The sequence below is a fragment of the Lytechinus variegatus genome, chromosome 16, assembly GCF_018143015.1.
Source record: "Lytechinus variegatus isolate NC3 chromosome 16, Lvar_3.0, whole genome shotgun sequence".
In the NCBI taxonomy this organism is placed as follows: domain Eukaryota; kingdom Metazoa; phylum Echinodermata; class Echinoidea; order Temnopleuroida; family Toxopneustidae; genus Lytechinus; species Lytechinus variegatus.
This window is the reverse complement of record NC_054755.1, coordinates 28,148,323-28,172,250: the sequence shown is the minus strand read 5'-3', so window position 1 is coordinate 28,172,250 and position 23,928 is coordinate 28,148,323. Positions and strand designations below refer to the sequence as shown.

Below are 23,928 nucleotides of genomic sequence, written 5' to 3'. Positions count from 1 at the left end.
TTAGATTTTCCAGCAAAAGCTGATTTTCTGCAAACTTTTCTGGAAATCTGTGTAAATGTCATCTGTTATATAGGCAGAGCTACCAAATTTAACAAATTGTCACAGAGACGTACTGAAAAATTGAATCCAGGGGCCTATCTTACAACAAGTTGTGATGGTCTCACATCAAATTTATGATTATGGTTGGTCTCATTGGCGAAGTTATGAGAGAGTAATTTTATGTCAAGTACAATTTGATTTTCATTTAATTCTATTGCAACGCTCTGCAACTGTCTGTAACTCAGTTGCAACCCTTTACAAGACTAGTTCTCGTTTTATCTCTCCATTGTGCTATTAATGCCTGTACACTCACTAATAATCAACCATCTATCATATTCTTCTCCAGGCTACCAAGACCAAGAACCCTCTAATGCTGCCCATCACGTTCATGGATGGAACGACCCGTACCCTTCTTGCTGACTCCGCTACCACTGCCAGGGAGCTGTGTCAGCTCCTAGCCCAGAAGATCGGTCTCAAAGACCAGTTTGGGTTCTCACTCTACATTGCCCTCTTTGAGAAGGTACTATGCTTTGATATTGCCCTATTTATAAATACATATACATCTATTCTGGATGATTTGTGAAGTAAATTGCTCAAAAGGATTTATTTTTGGTAGAAAAGCTTGCAGCTGTCTAGGTGCAGTTTTTGTCAATCAGGCATTTCGTATTCGAGGCACCAAGAGACATGGAGGGGTTACACTGTCTGTTCCCCATTAAGAAAAATGTATATGAAAATGCCTGGATGAAATAGGGCTATTGCCCCAGCTGTTTATAAAGCCTCTGTTGAATTTGTTTGACAAAATATTTTGAAATGTAGCTAGATTTATAGGTGTTTTTGATAGAGGATATGCAACTATTATTTCCTTGACTTTAGCTCAAGCTTCCACTTCATTTGTATCAGGTTCCCATTCAGTTCAGTGTTAATCACTTGCTTGCTAAAGGAAAATAGGCTGATATGTTGTATATTGAAATGAGAAGGGTCAGTGGTATAAGACAACTATTTGTAATTCCCTTTGGTGGTCTTTAGGATTCATCTAGTGTTCCTTATGAAATGATTCTTTCGATACCACTTTCAGGTGTCATCTTTAGGAAGTGGAGGAGACCATGTCATGGATGCCATCTCACAGTGCGAACAGTACGCCAAAGAGAAGGGAGCGCAGGAGAGGAACGCTCCTTGGAGGTTGTTCTTCAGGAAGGAGATCTTTGCCCCGTGGCACGACCCCACGGCCGACCCGGTCGGAACCAATTTGATCTACCAACAGATTGTCAGAGGTGTCAAATTCGGAGAGTACCGATGTGATAAGGTATGGTGAATGGGCATAGAAGGCATTGGTGGACATCCTGATGGACATTATGATGGTGATGATGGTGATGATGATGATGATGATGATGTTGATGATGGTGATGATGATGATGATAATGGTGATGATGTTGGTGATGATGATGGTGATTGTAGTGATATAATGTTTCTGGTATTGAAAGTGATATGCTAATACTGTTGATAAAGTACTTTGCAATTCTTTTTCATTCTTTCAAACTGTAACTTTTTTCTTCATGCTGATTGTCGTAACACGCATTTTATGAAATTCTTTGTTCTCCGCTATCGCTTCAATCTACATCAGTCAAAGATTCTCACTGCTTGCTCTCTTAATTTCAGGATGAAGATTTAGCAGCCATTGCTGCTCAGCAATACTATGTGGAATACAAGAGTGATATGTCCTATGATCGTCTTCTAAAGCTCGTCCCATCCTACATTCCTGATAACGCCATGACAGGAGCAAGAACGGCTGAGAGATGGGCACAGATGATCAGTAGACAACACACAAGCGTAAGTGAATTTTGACTCGGAAGTGATCTAGGAAGAAGTTCTTTGAACTTACCCCTTCACCTGTAAGCTATTAGAATAGATCTCTTATTTATGTGAGGGTATTGTAGGGAAACAAAACTCTGAACACTTGTTAGTGATGGCTTCTAAGGAATTGTTATATCTATAGAATATGTATGATCAACCACAGTTGCTCTCTACTCCATTAGTTTCATGAGAGAAACATGTAAGTTTTTGCAGTTGTCTTCACTTTGGCATTTGCCAAACTACTGCCAGCATTCCCCTCCACGAACAGAAAGACTGGCAAGGTATACATATTATGGAATTGGAATTTTTCTTCCAGATTTTCATCTAGTTTTTTTATGTGGTTCTCTGAATGCTTTGAAATATTTTCTGTTTTGCAATTGCATTTGCCACACTACCATGAATTACCTACCCTCCATTAACAGACAAACTTCCACTATATACCTACATATTATGGAATTTAAGTGTTTCCTCATTTTCACTTAGTTTTCAGATATAGTTCTTTGAATACTTTGAAATGTTTCCCTCTTTTTAGGCATTTGCCACGCAACTGCAAATATTCCCCTCCATGAATAGATACACTTACTCCATATTCCTACTATGGAGTTTGAATCTTACTCTTCCTGTTGTTCATGTAATTTTCATGTATATGTACATTATCTTCAAAATATTTTTCTTCTGCAGAGCTACTATGTCAAAGATCGTGAGGACCCCGTCCGCGTCAAGGAGGACGTCGTCCGGTACGCCCAGCTCCGATGGCCGCTCCTCTTCTCGCGATTCTACGAGGCATACAAGTTCTCCGGTCCAAGCCTCCCGAAGAACGAGGTGATCATCGCTGTGAACTGGACAGGAGTGTATGTGGTGGATGACCTAGAGCAGGTGCTCCTGGAGCTCTCCTTCCCAGAGATCACCCAGGTTTCAAGCAGCAGGTAACCATCTTCTCTCCTCTCTAGACCTTGTTTTATAAAATAGATAGCACCTTATTATTATTGATAATAAAGCAAATTAGAAAGTGTTGGAATTATAGCTGGATTTGTAGAGCGTTTTTATTGCCAGTGGATACAATGCGCAAATATGATTACCCTGGCTGTTGCTCAAGGTACTACTTGATCAGCAGCACTCGGTGGATTCAAGGAATTGATCCAACCGGGTAACCATTTACCTCACTTGGATCAAGTGAAGCATAAATGCGGATCACTTTCATGCTGAAGGAAATTAACTATTGCTGGGGTTTGAACCCATGGCCCTCTGTTTAAAAAGCCCAGTGACTAATCCACAGGGCCACAATGATGCCTTACTCTACCTGCATCATCTAGTAATTTTATTCCATCCAGGGTGAGTAAGCTGTAAGGTCAGAGTCTCACCTTGTAGATGTTGTTCCTTTCGTCAAACTCGGGCAGTAATTCATCATCCAGTTTATTTTTTTCTCTGTAGGACGGGTAAACTTCATGGTCAGAGTTTCACCCTGCTGACCGTCAAGGGGGAAGAGTTCACCTTCACATCGTCCAATGCCGAAGACATCAGGGATCTCATCGTCTACTTCCTGGATGGACTCAAGAAGAGATCTAGATATGTGGTAGCGCTCCAGGACTGTCCTAAGCACAGTGAGTAATACCTGGGTCCCATCTTACAAAGAGCTGTGAATGATCCGATCAACCTCAACTATATGGAAATTCATCATTGAAATGTTCACTTTGAAAATTTGTGTGAAGTCATTTGTAAACAAAGAGAAATCACACAGAAATTTCTAGAAAATGATGAATGTATGAATATTTGTCATTTATACTTTAGAAAACAATTCGCTCAGTCATGCATTTTAGAAGTTGGAGTTGCTGGCTTTCCATAGTTGTGGTTGATCGGGTCAACCGCACCTCTGTCCGGTTCATGTCATTCTGGCCCCATAGCACAAATTGTAGCAATTTGGTTGTGGAATAATTTTTTATGATTGATTGCATTGATGGTCAGATTTGTGGAATGGGCCCAAAGTAAAAAACTTCTTTCCTCGTTCAGAGCTAATAGGGGCCTGTAACACAAAGCAATTATTGATTGTGTGGTTGATATGAAATGATCGGTTGCATATCCATTCAGTGTAGTCAAGTTTACACCAGCTCTACTTTTTGTTATAGGGGAAGTTCACCCTGACAAAAAGTTTATTATAAAAATAGCAGAAAAAATGATAAAAAATATTGCCGAAGGTTTGAGAAAAATTCATCAAATAATTAAAAAGTTATTAGAATTTCAATTATTTTATTTGTGACGTCATATGCGAGCAGCATTCCTACATAGCGAATGGTAAAAATCAATGAAATGTCATTTTCTCAGAAAATTGAAAATGGTTTTCATTGTACCTTTTGTATATCAATAGACAAATCATTTCACACCCGATCATGAATGGAAAACAACATCAGGAACCATACAAAGTTTGAAATTCATGCATTTTATATGACATAAAACATGGGGCAGCTGCTTGTTTATGATGTCACAAATCCAAAACTTCAAACTCTAATAACTTTTTTACTCTTTAACGGATTTTCCTCAAACCGTCACCAATATTGTTTACTATTTTTTCTGCTATTTTTACAACAAAGTTTTCTTCAGGGCGAACTTCCCCTTTAAGGGCCCTTCAGGTTCGGGTTTCCTCACTATCAGAGACTCCTATTTGTTTTTGTTTTTTAAACTTTTTTGCAGTGCACCTAGACACAAAGGTTGGTTACTTCCACGACATCATGTGTAATTGAGAAAGATCCCCTTAGTATGATTTGACCAATACGATGATGTTTTTTGTGCCACGCAGCAAGGATTTCAAGTGCAACTCTAAGCCACACTTAACTATTTGTGAAATAACCCCCCCCCAGGTCAAGGGTCATTGTACCTAAACCCCGCAAATCAAATGCCACTTCATTTCCAACCAATCAGAAGCATTTATTTGGGGAATTGCACATGACTTTTCTTGACAATTCAAGGAATTGTCAAGGATGGTATCCTTGCTACACTGTAATAGACTCCCCCCCCCCTTCGAAAAAAAAATGGCTAGCTTGTAAAACTATGTTCTTTTCTGAGCATTTTTAATAATATCCTGTGTCTGTCATCCTGAACAGGTCAAGGGTCATCATACCTCAACTTCAAGCGTGGAGATCTGATCATCCTGGAGCAGGAGAACGGTGACCAGGGGATGAACCAAGGCTGGTGCTACGGCCAGAACGACAGCACTGGACAGAAAGGAGACTTCCCGGCTGACTGCGTCTATGTTCTCCCGACCAAGACAAAACCACCCAATGAGGTCGTGGTAAGTCAACAGAAGATTAATTGTAATTGAAGCATTGAAGTCTCATAGTGTAGCTTTTCTGACTCTCACCTTGTAATCAGATGGTTGTGTGTATTAATTATGGTACATTGTAGTAGTGGTGGTATTGGTTGTAATGGTGGAACTTGAAGTTGTAATCACAGTGAACAATGCTAGTGCAAAATGGACGAAGTTCACTGTTTCTAGCTGCTTTTCAAAAGATCTACAAAACGAGAAAACAGCTGTAAAAGAGATAGATGGCCACAGAACAGCTACAAAATGGCGAGTGGCGATGGTGCTAGTGGTAGTGTTGTCAATGATATTGTTGTTCATGGTGGAAGTGGTAATGTTGGTAGTAGTAAAGATTGGAATAAGGACAATGAAATCATGATGATTGTTCAAAATTTACATTAAAAAAGGTCTAGTTTTGCAATTTAGGCAATATCAACACGTTTGTTGATATATGATCTTTTCCCTCATTTTGGGAATTTATTTAATTTCTCTCTCTTTTGTGATTTTTATGATTGCAGGCTTTGTTCACAATGCACCCTGCAGAGATGGTGGACCGTACGATTGGACCAGCTGATATTGCCATGAATCAGGATATCCCAAACAAACAACATACGCTGGAAGAATTTTCCATTGATCACTTCAGGTAGCTTTCCATTGTTTCTTCTATTTACAGACTGGCCATTTCTCATGATGAGGATGTTGTCCCAACCAGACATATTAGATGTCACCATAAAGTGCAATGTGGCCTCATAATTTAGTACTTTGATTAAATTGAATTTTAGATTTTGAAGAGAGCTACAACATTTCTTGAAAGTGAAACAAAGATGGAAAATGATAATAAACAGGTTTCAGATGCAGAACCAATTTGGTTATTCAGGATTTATCAATGAAAAATATAATCAATGAATCAAGAATTAGTGACTTTGAAATTAAAAACAAAGAAAAAAGAAAGATTTAAGAGATGGAATATAAAGAATATTCCGATGGGGGACTGAGTCGTAAACTTTAAGAGAAAAGCACATAAAGAGAGAGAGATTCGGAGACATACCACAAGAGTAGCAAATATGGAAACAAGAAAGTAAACCATTCCTGTCATTGGATCTTTCTTTTTCAGACCGCCTCCCAAGCGTACCATAGGAAAAGCAATGAGACGCACCAAAGAGACCATCTGGAATCATGCTAAGGAGCCCATGAGACAACCTCTCCTCAAGAAACTTCTTCAGAACTCTGAACTCTCCATGGAGGCCTGCAGAATATTTGAAGATATCCTTTATCTATAATTTTTATTCAGTAACTGCAGAAAGAGCTCTTGCAGAGATGCTAGTCTCCAGGCTTTTTTTGTGATTTCAGGCTATCACAACTGCAAGCCTTTCAAGCTTTATATCGTACAGTATTTATGGGTCTTTGGCATGATCCAGCTTCTTTTCAGGCCCAATTATACAACTGACTGGCATCCCTAGAGAGCATTTCATGAAAGGACTTGTCAGCGTTTTACTCAACAAGTCCTGTTTTATTCAACAGTTTCCTTGATAACAGTGCCTCTCAATCAAAATCTAGGAAAGTTGTCACATCTGACAACTTGTTGTATAACAAATGTTGATGAAATGCTTCCCTGTTCCTGTCTGTGAGATTTTATCTAGAGTTCAAGTCTCACAATTCTATGTTTAAAACAGTAAAACCTAACATTTCATATCTAGTTGTTGGTACATGAAATAAAACATTATTTAACTTACAGCAATTAGCACTGAAACATAAATACTCTCCGCATTTAGCTATCTTAATAAGCATCTTCTGTAGAAGCATATTTCCTTGACTTCTGTGCACCTATTTTGAGGTATATGGGAGATTTTCCAGGCAAGAGGGTCACCCGACATGGCAATGATCTAACGGACAGAATCTTTGAGCCAGCATTGAAGGCCGAGCCTCTGAAGGATGAGGTTTATTGTCAAGTCATCAAACAACTCACAGATACCAAGAATAGGTAAGTTCTTTAAGTGTGACCATATATTGAGGATTATATGAGAGAGCTTTCAGGAATTATTTGTCAGAATATAATATATATTATGGCTCTGTCAGGACGTAGCACAATAGTTTCTTTCTTCATTGACAGGTGTAAGTAAAACCTATACCTTGGATTCTTGTGGATACATATCCTGCTGCTGCCACTTGTCATTTTGATGGCAGTGGTTCATATCCCACCGCTGCCACCAGTCATTTTGATGGCAGTGGTTCATGTCCCACTGCTGCCACCAGTCATTTTTGATAGCATTGATTCTTTTCCTATTGCTGCTACCAGTCATTTTGATGGCATTGGTTCATATTCCACTGCTGCCACCAGTCATTTTAATGGCATTGCTTCATATTCCACTGCTGCCATCAGTCAGTTTGATGGCATTAGTTCATATCCTACTGCTGCCACCAGTCATTTTGATGGCATTGCTTCATATCCCACTGCTGCCACCAGTCATTTTGATGGCATTGGTTCATATCCCACTGCTGCCACCAGTCATTTTGATGGCATTGGTTAATATCCAACTGCTGCCACCAGTCATTTTGATGGCATTGGTACATATCCCACTGCTGCTACCAGTCATTTTGATGGCACTGTTTCATATCCCACTGCAGCCACAAATTTAGTGATCTTTAACACCTATCACATGGATTCATTGGACCATGATCTTATTTGAGTAAACTCAAGCCATTCTCTAATAATCTAAACAATATTGTATACATTACTGTTAAATAGTGACAATGCTCCTGTGAGTTATATACTGACTGGGTTTACCCCTTTAATTGTTAGTGGATGGGGCAGTTAGAGGGCATTGGGTTCGGCATGATGATGGGCTGATGGATGGGTTGGGGTGAATGAAGCATATGTGAAATTATTATTCTTACATTGTACTTGTTCATGGTTCCTGTGTAGTAGTTATATAAATTTCTATAAAATCTCATTTTTCCATTGTAAAAGAGAACTGTTGCTCGGCTAGCGCCATGAGCGTCTACTGATGGTGTGCGCACTCTACAAATATACACTATTATTATTAATGTAGAAGAAAAAGCGGAGAAGAGATTGTGAAATGGTAAAAATTAAGCGATTTTATCCAACATTTTATGCAATAAAGAGATGAAAGGGAGTTTACAATGCTGGCAAAAAATAAGGAAGAAGATTGTTGGGGTAGCCTGATGGAGAACCAGGATATGGAGAGAGAATGAGAGGAGGTGGCAAAAAACTTGCTTATTTGTAGTCCGGCATTGTACATCTACAATCCAATTTATTATCACTTTGTCGTTCATCTTTTTCAGACGGCTTCATTATATGTTGGGGTGAGTTGGTTGAAGTTGAAGGGCTGTTTTTCTGTTGTGTATCGAGTGTTAATTCTTGATCAGTTTGGGTATTTTCTTTGTGAGTTTTTTTTTTTGGGGGGGTTGAATTGCTGATTGAGTAAATAGATGTATAATATGACCTTAAAATCATGGAATGTGAATTAGAATTTCAATGATAGAATCTTCATTATACATTTCACCAAAAAGGTATTATTTATTTTAAATCAAGATAATGATATTGTCTCGGTTGGGGAAAGAACAAGATGAAAAAAAAAACATTTAGGGAAGCATGTTCCTTACAAATATTTACCTTGAATTATAGAAAGTCTATCTCACTTTCTTGTTCTGTAACCTATTGAGGCTGGGATCATAATGTCAGCTTTTATTTGAAATTTATTGAAATATTTTGGAGATATTATTAAATATTTCTTTAGTTTTTGGGTTATAATAATTTTGAATGTTTTAAACAATATATTTCAAATCATTAATTATTTTACTTGTGTTGTAAAAGTTTTGTAAGTGTACTTAGGTATGGAAGAAATCTTTCACAAGTATAACTTTTCATTATTATGATGATGTGAAACATGATATGAAATAGGAAGAATTATGACTTAATAATCTTTAGTATGACAATTTGATGATCGACCTGAACAGCAAAATATATATGATTGTAAGAACCTGAAATGGATTTTGTGACATTTTTCTTGCAAAAGAAACTCTAAAAGGTTGGATTTGAAGGACCCTCGAAGGTATACGAGGTGAGATCTACACAGATAAACCCCTCGTTTTATATGATCCTTTCTTTGAAATTACACAATGTTGCATATGAAGTGTTAAAGCAAGGCATATGGATGTGATAGGGGAGATTTTTGTGATGCTGTGTCAGGAAAAGTTTGGCACAGGTTATATTTCAAAGCAATTATCACAAGCTTGAAGTCCTGAAGTTTACACCTTATCTTCCCATTTTTCATGAAGTGATGGGTGAGTGCATAATTGTCAAAGTATTCAATATTCATGTAGGGGGTATCATGGTCTAGTGGTTACAACTCTCACCCTTCAGTCGGAGGGACATGGGTTCTAATCTCAGCCATGGTGCGTTTTCCTTCAGTGAGAAATTTATCCACATTGTGCTGCACTCAATCCAGGTGAGGTGAATGGGTACCTGGCAGGATTAAGTTCTTGAATGCACTTGGAAGGCAGTTCAAGCCAAAGCGTGGATAATAATTATAGATCTAGATGAGGCTATTAAGATATTTCATACCTTGATACTGTTCATAATCCAGAGATTTAGTTTCTGTATTTGTATATTTGTGGAGAAATGAACATTGATGTTAGTGTCCTGTACAGGGTGGTTCAAAACCTAGATCTGTCGAGAGTAAAGTCAAGGGTGACAAATATTGGCTCTTAGCATTGTTTTAGAGGGGGAAGTTTGATATCAATTTTGGTTATAGAGCATACGAGAATAGGATATATATTGGTATCCATTACAATGTTGCAGTCGGAGCTTGCTATACAGACTTTTATGACATCATGTTTTAAAACAAATTATTGTTATTGTAGCAGTTTGTTGTACATGAGACATTGCAAAATACATTTTGTGAGACAAATTGTTTGAATAGCCTCTTTGCCATATTTAAAGAAAGATTTTGTGCCATTGTTTTCATCTATACCCTATTATATTTCAGTGATGCTGTTATGGGAACTATACCAAATGTTAATGGTAGTTATGCATATAAACTAACAGCCAAACAAAATCAAGGATTGCATGGCAGTAGCTGCCATTGGATAGCAAAGTTGCTGAAATAGTAGCTGTATTTGCAACAGGACTCCATTTATCGATATTGATATATTGTAGCTACATTTATCGTTGGTTTTTATGAGTACATTTAGCACAGATCTTGTCCCTTCACACACACACACACACTTTCTTTAAATACACCATGCAGTGTGTGCGGAAAATGTAAAGGGTATGATGTTGTGAATGTGGTTGTTGAATTATTATTGTTGATGGAATGCTCACCACACAGTAAACATATTATATCTTAACAAACTTCAACAAGCATCTATAAACTTATAATTCATGGACAAGCTTTGGTCCATATATATTTGTGGAAATTCTGAAGCCCCCCCCCCCCTCCCCAATGTCCCACATTTCTCTTGTGCTGTCTGATGTCTTGCATTCAAAGGAACATGTTGAAGAGATGTTTGTTGTTCTATAGTCGTCACACTACCTTCAAATGTTTACTTACAAGAGGTGCATAGACTCAATGCTCTTAAAAGTGAATGCACATTTTGTCTTTGTAATGGCGTGTCTGCTGTCAAAGTCCAGGACATAAATTAATTCATAAGTACCATGTATATCAATTATCAATTTGATAGAATTGTCATGTTGTTTATATCATGTTTCATGTAAAAGTAAAGATTTTATTCAAGATATATGAATATTTGATATCAGAAGTCATGTTTTGTTTTTGATCACCCAATCTTGAAGTGTTATATTTTGTTTGAGTGTCCCAAAGATGCAAGATGATGTGCAGCACTTCATAATTGCAAAGCAAACTGTTCACCTTATTAAGCTGATCATTGTATGATCTCTGTTAATTGGCGATGCAAAAATATAACAAATTACCATTTAGAACACTGACCTCTTTTGGTTTTGGAATGCAAATCAGGGTTCAAGATTCAAGGTTTCAATATATAGCTGTAATTAAAATAATTTGCATCACCATCCATTTTGATTTATGCATGAATATTCTTTTTTATGTCATTTGATATAGAACATTTAATTGTTGCCAAATTTCACAATAAAATGGGACTAATTTGCAATCATCTATTTTGATTTATTCTTTCTCGTTATTTGAAAATCTTAACTGTTGCTAGGTTTAAGAGTAAAATGAGATTGATTTGCAATCGTCATCCATTTTGATTTATACATGAATATTTTTTATGTTATTTGGAAACCTGTATTGTTGTCAAGTGTAATAACAGTAAAATGGGATCAGGCGCGGATCCAGGGGGGGGGCACGTGTCCCCCTTTTGAGAAGCAAAACTAAAAATTTGTAATGTAAAAATGCCATCAGAGGTGTGCCCCCTCTTTGGAAATTGAACACCTTTTTTTTTCTTTTTTTGGGTGGGGTTTGTGAAATTGTTTCGGGTACGAAATATCCTTTGTGCTTGAAAACTTTTTTTTGGGGGGGAGGCTTGTCAAAATTTTCATCCGAAAAATTTGCCCCCCCCCCCCTCTTTTGGAAAGATCCACCCCTAAATGGGATAAGTATAGACCTAAGGAAATCATGTAACTGTGTGAGTTGAGAATAATAAATTTGTCGCTGCTCTCTTCCAGACTGAGCGAGGAACGTGGCTGGGAGCTGATGTGGCTACTCACCGAATCTTCGCCTGCAGTCAAACCCTGCTACCGGAGGTCACCAAGTTCCTACGTTCGACCCGCCACCAGCTGGCCCTCAACTGCCTCAACCGGCTGCAGAAGACGATGAGGTTCGGCCAGCGCAAGTACCCTCCTCACCTGGTGGAGGTAGAGGCCATCCAGCACAAGACCACCCAGATCTTCCACAAGGTCTACTTCCCAGATGATACTGATGAGGTTAGTTTGGAATATTTATGATGATGGGGGTGGGGGTGGTGGTGATGATGATGATGGTGGTGGTGGTGGTGGTGGTGATGATGGTGGTGGTGGTGGTGATGATGGTGATGGTGGTGATGATGGTGATGGTAGTGGTGGTGGTGGTGGTGGTGATGATGATGATGATGATGGTGATGATGATGATGATGATGATAATGGTGATGATGATGATGATGATAATTGTGGTGATGATGATGATGATGGAGGTGGTGTTGATGGTGATGATGATGGTGGTGTTGATGGTGATGATTATTATGATTTTGGTGATGATTTATGATGATGGTGGTGATGATGGTAGTGGTGGTAGTGCTGATGATGATCAATGATGATTATGATGATGATGGTGGTGATGATGGTGATGATGATAATGATGATGTTGATAATGGTGGTGATGATGATAGTTGTGGTTAAGGTGGTGGTGATAATGTTGACAGTGATGATGATGATAACTACTAAAATGACGGTGAAGATGATGAGGATGGTGATGATAATGGTGGTGTTGGTGGTGAGGATGGTGAGGATGATTATAATAATAATAGTAAAAGTTTAGTGATGATGAGGATGGAGATAATGATAAATATGATAATGATTATGATGATTATGATAAAGAATGGAGTAGCTATTTGGACATTTATGAGTTTAATTTCTATTAGACCATATGTAGTAGATTCTTGTTTATGTTACAACCCTGTCTTTATCCGGGCATATTTATTATCATTTGTCTAGGCCTTTGAGGTGGACTCTGGAACCAGGGCTAAGGATTTCTGCCGTAGCATCAGTCAGAGATTACGACTTGTCTCACCAGAAGGATTCAGTCTCTTTGTCAAGATTGTTGATAAGGGTAAGCACAGACTATCAAAAGATGGAATGCTTAGCGACTTTGGCATGATGATAACCCTTATTCATGCATTAATGATATGAAACATTTTTACAGTGCTTAATACATTTGTTTTTAAGAATTGCATACTATTACCCCAGCATTCGCACAACACTACCCTGATCCAGCATTCCAGTATTCAAGGAATTTTTTTCTTCAAGATACCCATTTACTCCACCTGGATGGAGAGTGACAGATGTGGATATAAACGTTGCCAAGGGAAGAGCTGTGGTGGGATGTGAACCTCAGACCTATCGGTTCAAAGTCTGAAGATTTTTTTATTGACTGCACTCATAAAACATTGTCTATCTAGTTGCTAATCCACATGTGAAAGAAATATTACTTCAGCTCTATTTAGTTATAAATTCTTGAATTCCTTGTAATTAATGTCTTTTAATGTATTTTGCAGTAATCAGTGTACCAGAGGGAGATTTCTTCTTTGATTTCGTTCGTCATCTGACGGACTGGATCCGTAAAGCTCGGCCAAATAGAGATGGTAAGATGATTATGATGATGGGAGTAATGGTTGTGTTGGTTATGATAAGGAAAATGATGGTGGTTTTGGTGGTAGTGATTCTGATGATGGTGATTTCGCGGATGATGATGATGGTGATCATATTGATGATAATGATATTGTTGGTGATGTGATGGTGATGCTGAAGAAGGTGATGGTGGGGGTGTTGATAAAGAGGAGAAGGAGGAGTACCGTGATGATGATGATGAAGATAAAGTAATAATGTTTTAATCTTTAAACAATAAGCCTTTTATTAGTGTCTTTCAATTTCAACTGAATATCCAAAGAAATCATAAAGTTGTTTTATATTCATTTATTCTTATCATTTAGTTGTGTAAATTATTCTAAGTGATTTAATAATCTCTCTTTCATGAATTATCAACTAAGGTGGTGTGCCCTTGACCTACCAAGTATTCTTCATGAAGAAACTCTGGACGAACACCGTCCCGGGCAAGGACCGCAACGCTGACATCATCTTCCACTACCACCAGGAATTGCCCAAGTTGCTGCGTGGCTACCACAAGTGTAGCAAGGAGGAGGCGGCGCAACTAGCGGCTCTCCAGTACCGGGTCCGCTTCGACAATGACAAGACAGAGTTTCAGAGCATCCCGCGGCTGCTGAAGGAGTTGGTTCCTGCCGACCTGCAGAGGGTGCAGTCTCCCGAGGAATGGAAAAGGGTGAGTGTGAAAAAAAAACGAGAATACCGGTTCATATCTACTTTAAATACTGGTGTGTTTACTCAGTTGGTTCAGTGTCCATCTCAGAACCAGGAGGTCGGGAGTTCAAGCCCTAGCCATATCAGACCAAAAGACACTAAAAGATGGGGGGTTGCTGCTACATTATTTGGCATTTAACAATTCAAGCAATAGAGTTATGTCGATCTGATTCTGCACAGTGGCTGCCGGCCTAGGGATTAATTAGGCAAAAAGAGTATTTTGGAGTATTTCAATGTCAGATTTCATTTCGAACAATGAAATATGGATTTTTATTTTCATTTTTCAATTTGATTTTATAACCTGTTGCAGTCCATCGTTGGAGCGTACAACAAGCATGCTGGGAAGTCACAGGACGATGCCAAGATAGCCTTCTTGAAGATCATCTACAGGTGGCAGACCTTTGGATCGGCTTTCTTTGAAGTCAGGGTAAGGATCGCAGTGATGAGAGGGATGGTAAAAATGTGGTGGTGGTGGGAGTGATGGTGTTGGTGGTGGTGGCAATGGTGGGACTGATGGTTGTGGTGGTTTTTATGGTGGTGGTGGTGGTGTTTATGGTGGTGGGGTGGCAGTGGTCGTCCTTGTGATACTAATGACAATATATTGTATTGATTAAGGGCTTGATATATATGTTTCAAAATCACATTAGAATGACAAATTTACATCAAGGAAGTATGAATGATAAAGACATCTTTTGAATATGCCAGTAAAAAACAGAGAATATGAATGGCGAAAGCATTTACTGCAATTACTTAGAAATAATGGTGTCATGACAGTAAGGATGATGGTTATGCCAATGAGGGGGATGAAAGGGGAGGAAGAGGAGGAGGGGAAGGAAGAAAAGGAGGAAGAATAAGTAAGAGAAGGTGGTGGTAGTAATGAAAGGAGAATGACGAGGATGAAGACCATGTGGTGCTGATGATGGTGATGGTGATAAAGATACGATGGTACTGGGACAAAAGTATCTGCAATTGTAGCAATCAAAATGAATAATTCACTATATCTTTAGGCCCGATATTAAACAAAGTCTTATAAATATTGTTAACAATAGTTTTCAGTTTTATCTTCTTTTACCTCTTGTTATCGTGGTGTTTCATTCTCATAAAGCTGTTCATAAATTACATACAACTTTACGCACAACTGGTAACCTGGGTTGGTAGGCCTAGTCCTTTCAGTGTTGCTGAATTAGAATCTTTATCATTTTGATTCCCTTAAGCTGCAGGTGAAATTCAGTCTTTTTCTTTGAGCAAAATCCTCACTTCTAATCAGCATCTAAATGGACAGTTCCATGTTTGTCAAAGTTTTACTCGGGTAATAGAAAATGCCCTCCATCATTTTAAAATGAGGAAAATTGGGAGAGCTCATTGAGAACGAGAAAGGATCATTAGTTGTTTGTAAAGTCATGCATTATGAACTGCTTTATGAAACAGTCCCCAGATAAAAACTCTTTTGCATTTCTCAATCATCTATGTCCTATACTCTTTAGGATTTTGTATTTTCACCATTTCATTCTCTCTATTAAACATGTCCCACATAATACTTCAGTTTATTCCATTCCTTCATTCTTGCATCTCTCTTTCAATATGTGGGACTACAGTGTAGAATCTTTCAATATGTGGGAATACAGTGTAGAATCTCTATTTGTTTTCCTCAGTCTTGTATGTTAGAGTCAAGCATGTATCCCATTCAGTCTCCTCAATCTAACAATACTGAGGTGACGGTGAGTCTATTCTCTATTCTGCATGTGCATGGTTTCTCTCTATATCTCGCCTGATGCTGTACTCTCTCTGTGACCTCGTTCTCATCTACGTCCTAAAACCAGATTAGTGGAAATCAGTTTAACATGTAGTAGGGGCGCTCAAAGTGATTTTGGAAGCGGTTTGGAGTGTTCTTCCAAACCAGTTTGGAACACCACCTTGAGATTTTGTTTTCACGTCTGCTTTGCCTTTTTAAACTGGTTTAAGCATAGATAAGGATGCAACCGTTCACCAGGAGGGAATTAGCAATCTTTGCACGGAAGTATGAGAATGCGTGCACGTGCTACTCAGTACCCACTGCTTGTAAAATGCCAACGCTGCGGTTTCAAATTTCGTGCAAAATAACTCCAATGAGAGCGTTTGGATGGCAACAGAACCACTTTACATGAAGTGGTTCTGTCAGGAAATGGTGATGAGGATGAGGATCTTCTAAACTGATGTCCTAGACTGGTTTGAGGGAAACCAGTTTTAAGAAGTAGATGAGAATGAGGTCTATAACGAGATATGAATTAATTATGTCAAAGCTGCACAAATATTTATGTTGTGTTGAAATCACTGAATTTGAAAAAAAAAACAAATTGTGTGCATGGCGATGAATTATGGCATTGAAGGTGAGCCATATTCTGCTTTCCTCTTATCTTTTCTCGATAGACGACATGTACAATTTTTACAAATGGCTTTATTTGTTTTATGCTTGAATGAATTTGACGAGAAAAACCTCCCAGACTGGCAAATAAACACATTCCTTATGTTTGCAAAGCATGACATTGAATGATGTGATGATAAAAAGCTTGTATTGGTATTACTGGTTATCGTCAGAGATTGTTAAATGCATGATTGAATGTGCTGTATCAAAGGAAGTATTTGATTTGTAGCGCCTACGTTACATCAGAAATCAAATTCTGAACTCTACTTTTCAACTGTATTCACCTGTACATGTATATCATTTGTTGTATTTGATGGCTCAGAATTTGATAAATTAACAGGGAAATGAATACCTTTGCTTTATTTGTGTGGTGTTGTGATTGGAAATAATTCGAAAAATTCAGCATCCATAAAATGCTTGCCTCGTTTTCTTTACAATGTCAGGAGTCTTTGGTTTGTTTCATATAACTATTTCATGCTCATATACCTAGCCTACCATAATGCATGTTGGCTTTCTACAATAAACCAACCAATTATACACAGTTGAGTGTTGTGATATTTGGAATGGAATCTATTGCTTTTGAAATTTTTGCTATATTCATTCTACCTATATTACACTGGAATTTTTTTAAAGCTCATGATATTGTAAGTTTCACCTTTCCCAAGCCAGAGGCATAATTAAACAAAAAATTGAAGGGCCATAATGGCATATTGGGCCAAACTTCTAAAAAAGCTGAGAGCAAAAATTGTTGACCTTTTTTAATACAAAAATCTAATTTTGAAATAGATTTTGACATTGTATTACAAAGAGAATATATTATTTCATCCTTTATATTTTCTTTCCATTTTTGTCTCACCTGCGAAGCAGAGTGAGACTATAGGCGCCGCTTTTCCGACGGCGGCGGCGGCGTCAACATCAAATCTTAACCTGAGGTTAAGTTTTTGAAATGACGTCATAACTTAGAAAGTATATGGACCTAGTTAATAAAACTTGGCCATAAGGTTAATCAAGTATTACTGAACATCCTATTACAGTTTCATGTCACATGACCAAGGTCAAAGGTCATTTAGGGTCAATGAACTTAGACCATGTTGGAGGGATCAACATCGAAATCTTAACCTGAGGTTAAGTTTTTGAAATGTCATCATAACTTAGAAAATATATGGACCTAGTTCATGAAACTTGGACATAAGGTTAATCAAGTATCGCTGAACATCCTGCATGAGTTTCACGTCACATGACCAAGGTCAAAGGTCATTTAGGGTCAATGAACTTTGGCCGAATTGCGGATATCTGTTGAATTCCCATCATAACTTTGAAAGTTTATGGATCTGATTCATGAAACTTGGACATAATAGTAATCAAGCATCACTGAACATTCTGTGCAAGTTTCAGGTCTCATGATTAAGGTCAAAGGTCATTTAGGGTCAATGAACTTTGGCCGAATTGGGGGTATCTGTTGAATTACCATCATAACTTTGAAAGTTTATTGGTCTAGTTCATTAAACTTGGATATTATAGTAATCAAGTATCTTTGAACATCCTGTGCGCGTTTCAGGTCACATGACCAAGGTCAAAGGTCAATGAACTTTGGCTGAACTGGGTGTATTTGTTGAATTACCATCATAACTTTGAAAGTTTATGGATCTGATTCATGAAACTTGTACATAAGAGTAATCAAGTATCACTGAACATCCTGTGCGAGTTTCAGGTCACATGATCAAGGTCACAGGTCATGTAAGGTCAATGAACTTTGGCCATGTTGGGGTTTTTGTTGAATAACCATCATATCTCTGTAAGTTTATTGGTCTAGTTCATAAAAAGTGGACATAAGAGTAACCATGTATCACTGAACATCTTGTGCGAGTTAGAGTAGTATTCAAAGTCAGCACTGCTGCTATATTGAACTGCGTGGTGCAGGTGAGACGGCCAGAGGCATTCCACTTGTTCCTTTTTTTGGGGGGGTCCTGAAAATTCTGGGGGTCCATGGCCCTCCGCCATCTGCATACCAGTGTCCCATGCCTCACTTTCTCTTTTAATGCTGGGCTTTTTTATTTTGCTTTATACTAATCCTGGGTGATTCTTTTTTATTTATGTAGTATATTACGGTGACCTCTGTACCTATCATCTTCAGATCTACATAGATTGCTAATGATATTCATATCATGATTCTTAATAATAACAATATTATCATGTTAAGCAGGGCTCGTTAGAACAGTTTTCACAACTGAAGTGGCTACCCTGGTTAAAATATGACATTATTTGTTTTATATTTCATCTTCCAGCAAACATCAGCTAATCATCTACCTGACATTCTGCTGATTGCTATTAACAAACATGGAGTTAATCTTATTGATCCCAGGAACAAGGTAAGAAATAATTTCTTTTGTAAGATATCATCTAAATACTCAGAAATGCCACCCTTTGTAATGATTGAAGGTCAATTTTTGAGTGACAAAAAAGTAGTGAAGATTTTGTTGGTTTTGTCTTTGTCTCTTGTGTAGTTCTTGTCACCACCCTTGCAAAGAGTAGCACCCTTGGAACAGGACAGAAATGTTTCTTTTGTTAAGCCTGATCCATGTGCTAATTTATCCCGAACCTTTCCTCTCATATTCATATTTTGTATATCTTATCTTTTTTATATTAATGATAACGATGGTAATTAGTGATGATACATGTACATGTAATTATCAGGCCCGTTTTGATACTGACAATGATTATTGATAGAAATAAATGATAATTGATAGAAATAAGTGATAAATGATGTTGAACAAAAAGTGATTATGTAAAATCAATCATTATTGCTTTGTCCTGCAGGAGCCATTGGCAACTTACCCATTCACCAAGATCTCCAACTGGAGCTCTGGGAACACCTACTTCCACATGACTATCGGCAATCTGGTCGGTGGTACCAAGCTTCTCTGTGAAACATCACTGGTGAGTTCAGGAGATTTTTCTGAGGGGTCCCACAGGGCTACAGTATTGGGACAGTGCTGTTCGAATACAGCCTCTCACAGATGCCAGGTGTATTGCCGGAGGGAGGGGTAGAGGAAGGAGCAGGCCCCCCCCAAAAAAAAAGAGAGAGGGGATAAAAGAAGAGAAAAGGGAAAAGTATCTAAGTTTGATTACTCCATGAAATGCTATTGTTGCAATTATGTACATTCATACAATTAAATTCAACAATCGTGATGCGTATTTTTTCCTTTGATTTTATACCAGAGAAGCTAATGAAAAAGCTACAAACCTTTGGTAATGTCTATACAATATTTATCAGTACCAGTGGTGCAATATGTAAATCTAGATTCATAGAAAATATAAGAACAATTGTCATTATTATTCACCCAGAATTAATTCAGTGTGCAAAGAGTTACAAGTGTATTGTTTTCTACAGCCATATGTAAGATTGAGATTTTTAAGGGAGATTTTTTCTGTTATGACATTGCAGGGCTACAAGATGGATGACCTTTTGACCTCTTACATCAGTCAGATGCTGACCAACATGAATAAACAACACGTGAGGTGAGCGGGTGGTCAGAGATGGACAAGTGGTCAATTCTGCTTGATGATTAATCATAATGTAGTCACTCCGTTCCACACATTTTCACAGTTGCATGCTGGGTAATTGTGAGGTAAACAACAGAATAGGGCTGAAATTTATCAAGGCAAGTTCGAGATCATTATTCACGTAGGTCTACTAATGTATATCCATTTCAGCATGGTGGAAAATGTGATGTGAGTAATCACACACTGATTCGATGTCCAGCTTGGGAAATGATTATTAGAGCATATCATACGGGAGGGTGGGAGGAGAGTGGTCTAACAAATTATTTTGCAAACTGTACATGACATTGTGGTCTAGGTAGAAAAAGGGACTCACAACTTTAGCTTGATCACGGTTTGATTGATATTTAACCGTGAAATTTTGAGATTTCTGTATCCATTTAAACAAAATGTTTGCCTGAAATATGGCATATTTCAATCCAGCTGAAAAATGTGGCTTATCATGAAAATGTAATTTATCATTGACTTCATAGTAATTATCATAGTGGTTATTGTAGAAAGTACATACAGTCTTGAATTGTTCAGATAGATCTGTTTTACTTGTACTTTTCATTCCAAAAGAAATGAAATATTTGTTGACAGATTAATTGTATTTTGAAGGGATTATTCATTATTTACTGTAAGTGATTTCTATTCTATAGTAAAAGTGTATGCCCCCAAGATGATTCAATGTTGTGAAATTTCTGAAAGTTGACATTTCTATTAATTTGCACTTTTGTAAAAGAAAAAAATATATTGTTACATATTTTTGCACAAATTTGATCATGGATTCACTTGTATCGATGTAAAATATTCACATAAAGATTATATCAATAATAAGAAAGTACTATAACTAGACACTGTAAAGCATCGGTCCTTGTCTTTTTGTGAAAACATGTTATTGCTATAAAGTCAGTAGTATGCTTTGAAAGCTAGACCCTCAACAGTAACTTGTTGCATGCAGAGTAACCATTAACACCATGAGTGAACTACTGTGCGGGAATGATAAAGTGGTGAAATCTCTCCTAATTCATCTTGAATATAGACTATATATTTTATATGCTCATACACCTACAATGATCATATTGCTATAGTCTTGGTAAGGAGACTACTGACTACCAATTCCAGGAGTCTATTGTTTCAATAGTGCTTAATGTATAATGTTTTTAATGAATTATAAGCATCACACAAAGTACTGCAGTTGCAAGGAGAATTTCCTGATCAGTAACAGATTTTCAACAATTTATACAATTCTGAAGCCTTTGACAAACAGGTATTTACTCATTGTTCTGTAAATATGATATGAATAATAGGTACGTATCCAGCATCAGGGAGGTGTTTCACTAAAGTTGTCAGCACTCACAAGTTGGCTTTCTCTGATAGTTACCATGGTAACAGTCAGAGGCAAGTGCCTCACAGCCAATTAAAGCCAAGGATTTCACTGAAATTGTCAGCACTGACAATTTAGTCAGTGCTTACAACTTTCATGAAACATCCCCCCTAGACTCTACAAAGCATTTCATGGGCCAAGTTGTCCGGGGACAATAGTGACTCTATTATGCTTGAACATGGACCCATACATTTCTTTGTCAGATTTGATGCTGGAAACGTCAATGAATAATGCCGTGTATCATCATTCACATATTACAAATGCCTTCCAACAGAACTAGTATATCTAAATTTGCAGTAATATTTGCAAGATTAGAAATTAATATTCACGACTGTATTCAGAGTAATAGTACTACATTGATTTTAGAATCTGTAACCTTGAATTGCTAACTCATCTGTCTTTCATCATCATATTGCTGCCTTGATTTTACAATAGAATATCTTCCAGCTGTATATGTGTCAAAATTGTGAAAATCAATTTGTATAACTTATTAGATGTCATTAAATGATTAAGAATGTCATATTCAGTATGGACATAAAACTATTCAGGCGTAAAACAATATAGGGATATAATTTGATTCGCAAGATTATTCTTTTATGTTCAGAAATTGTTTCAGTTAAGGTTTTATAGAATCTTCAAATTACAGCAAAGTGTACTTTACTGAACTCAGCTTCTGGGTTTGGAAATAAAAGATGTTAGATTATTGCTCTGGCTTTTATGAGATGATGTACTATATTACATGGTTAAGGATCAAATCCTCTGTGATTTCTGCACTCTTTTTACACCCTAAAACAATTTGAAAATTTATTATCCAATTTCTATCTTAGCATATTACTGTGCAAAAGTTTTCTACTTCAAACATCTTTTGTTTTCCCATACGTGTGAGAAAGCCTTGGTGACGTGGGATGGTGACGTCCTCGCAACCCCTGCTGAATATGCTCTGTGAAAACCTATTTTTAGAAACGGAGAGCATAGTCATAGCAGGTCAAAGGTGACAAAAGACTTTGTAATGCCCTTATAGAGAGGCGAAGTATTGAAGTGATGGATCAAGTAATGCAGCAATCAAAGAAAATGTTGCATGTTTTGGGATGTAAAGCAACCTCTTCGAAATTACTTTCATGATTTCTAGTTTATTTCTTGAATATTAAACACTGCGGCTAATAAATTTAAGAAATTATCATTGTTAGTAACTAACTGGATCAATCTCCATTCAGTTTAGTTAACACTTTAATTTTCTTTAAACCTAACTTTGTTTTGTTTCATGATACCTTGTATTCATAAACATGTTGCCTGGGGAAGCATTCAATATATCTGGGCAAAGATAGGTCTATGGTATCTGTTATTTTAAAAATTGATAAGTTATAAAAGAAGAGTTCAGGGCAGGGATATGTTTGGTATTAATTTTTAGATTGAAAAGGGAATTTGAGCTAAGAAACATAAATTTGTTAGTTTTGGAATAAGAAACATCTGCCTGATTATACAAAATAAGTAGAAAACCTAAAAAAATTGAATTCTTTCTATTGTAAATTTATTTATATGAACATTGCCTGCAATTATGTATTTTTTGTTGTCCTTTAAATTGATATTAGTGTACTGAGCTAGTATTTGCTTTGGTAATATACATAGACATCATACATTATTTATATTAATGTTTTGGTTGAGGTCCCCCCCCCCCCACAATATGTAATCTGCAGTGGTTGTATATGTCGGGAAAATATGTGTACACAGTATGTGTTATTTGCAATACTAGTAGCTAATTTCAGAAGAAACATAACATTCCTACGGCCATGAACCAGTAGAAGTAGTAGTAGCAGTAGTAATAGTTGACATAAGATTGAAGTCTTGAACCATTATAGAATGTTGAAAAGAGATTTTGAAATAAACGTTTAGGAATCTGCTCGAATGATATTAATGGGTAACTTGTCAATGCCCTTGGATAAATGTTCAATGTTTTTTCATGTATGGATACAAAATATGAATTTCTTAAAACAAGAAATGTATCATATATATATATATTTTGCTGAATAGAATACTATGATGTTATCTTGAACCAGTACTTAATACTGTATTTATATCACTGTTTATGTTATAGATAGATAACTTCATTACTTGGTTGTACATTTTATTGAATAATTATTCAAGAGGGGAAAAAAGAGATGAAATGTTCGATTTCGTGAGTTTGTTTGATAATTGGAACATCAAGATTGATATAATAATCTGAACACTGATATAATTTAGTTCTTTTGTTGTTTTATTATAATTTTGATCCGTCTTGGTCTAGTTCAATGTCGGGGGAAGTATGAATATAGATTAATCAAATCTGGGAGATCAATTTATAATATCTT

General features: G+C 37.1%; 1 protein-coding gene across 1 annotated transcript in view; it reads left to right on the top strand.

The window, feature by feature from the left end:
- The window catches only part of LOC121429891 (myosin-VIIa-like), a 67,832-nt gene extending 45,115 nt beyond the window's left edge, over window positions 1-22,717 (top strand). Inside the window, 18 exon segments of the mRNA XM_041627150.1 lie at window positions 386-559; window positions 1,115-1,342; window positions 1,696-1,866; window positions 2,572-2,816; window positions 3,322-3,491; window positions 4,986-5,173; window positions 5,701-5,825; window positions 6,297-6,445; window positions 7,007-7,163; window positions 11,850-11,890; window positions 11,893-12,107; window positions 12,873-12,987; window positions 13,433-13,519; window positions 13,925-14,214; window positions 14,563-14,679; window positions 18,939-19,022; window positions 19,471-19,590; window positions 20,099-22,717. Of these exon segments, the coding sequence (XP_041483084.1) occupies window positions 386-559; window positions 1,115-1,342; window positions 1,696-1,866; window positions 2,572-2,816; window positions 3,322-3,491; window positions 4,986-5,173; window positions 5,701-5,825; window positions 6,297-6,445; window positions 7,007-7,163; window positions 11,850-11,890; window positions 11,893-12,107; window positions 12,873-12,987; window positions 13,433-13,519; window positions 13,925-14,214; window positions 14,563-14,679; window positions 18,939-19,022; window positions 19,471-19,590; window positions 20,099-20,176 (2,754 nt within the window). The 3' untranslated portion in view covers window positions 20,177-22,717.
- Window positions 22,718-23,928: the final 1,211 nt, after the last annotated feature.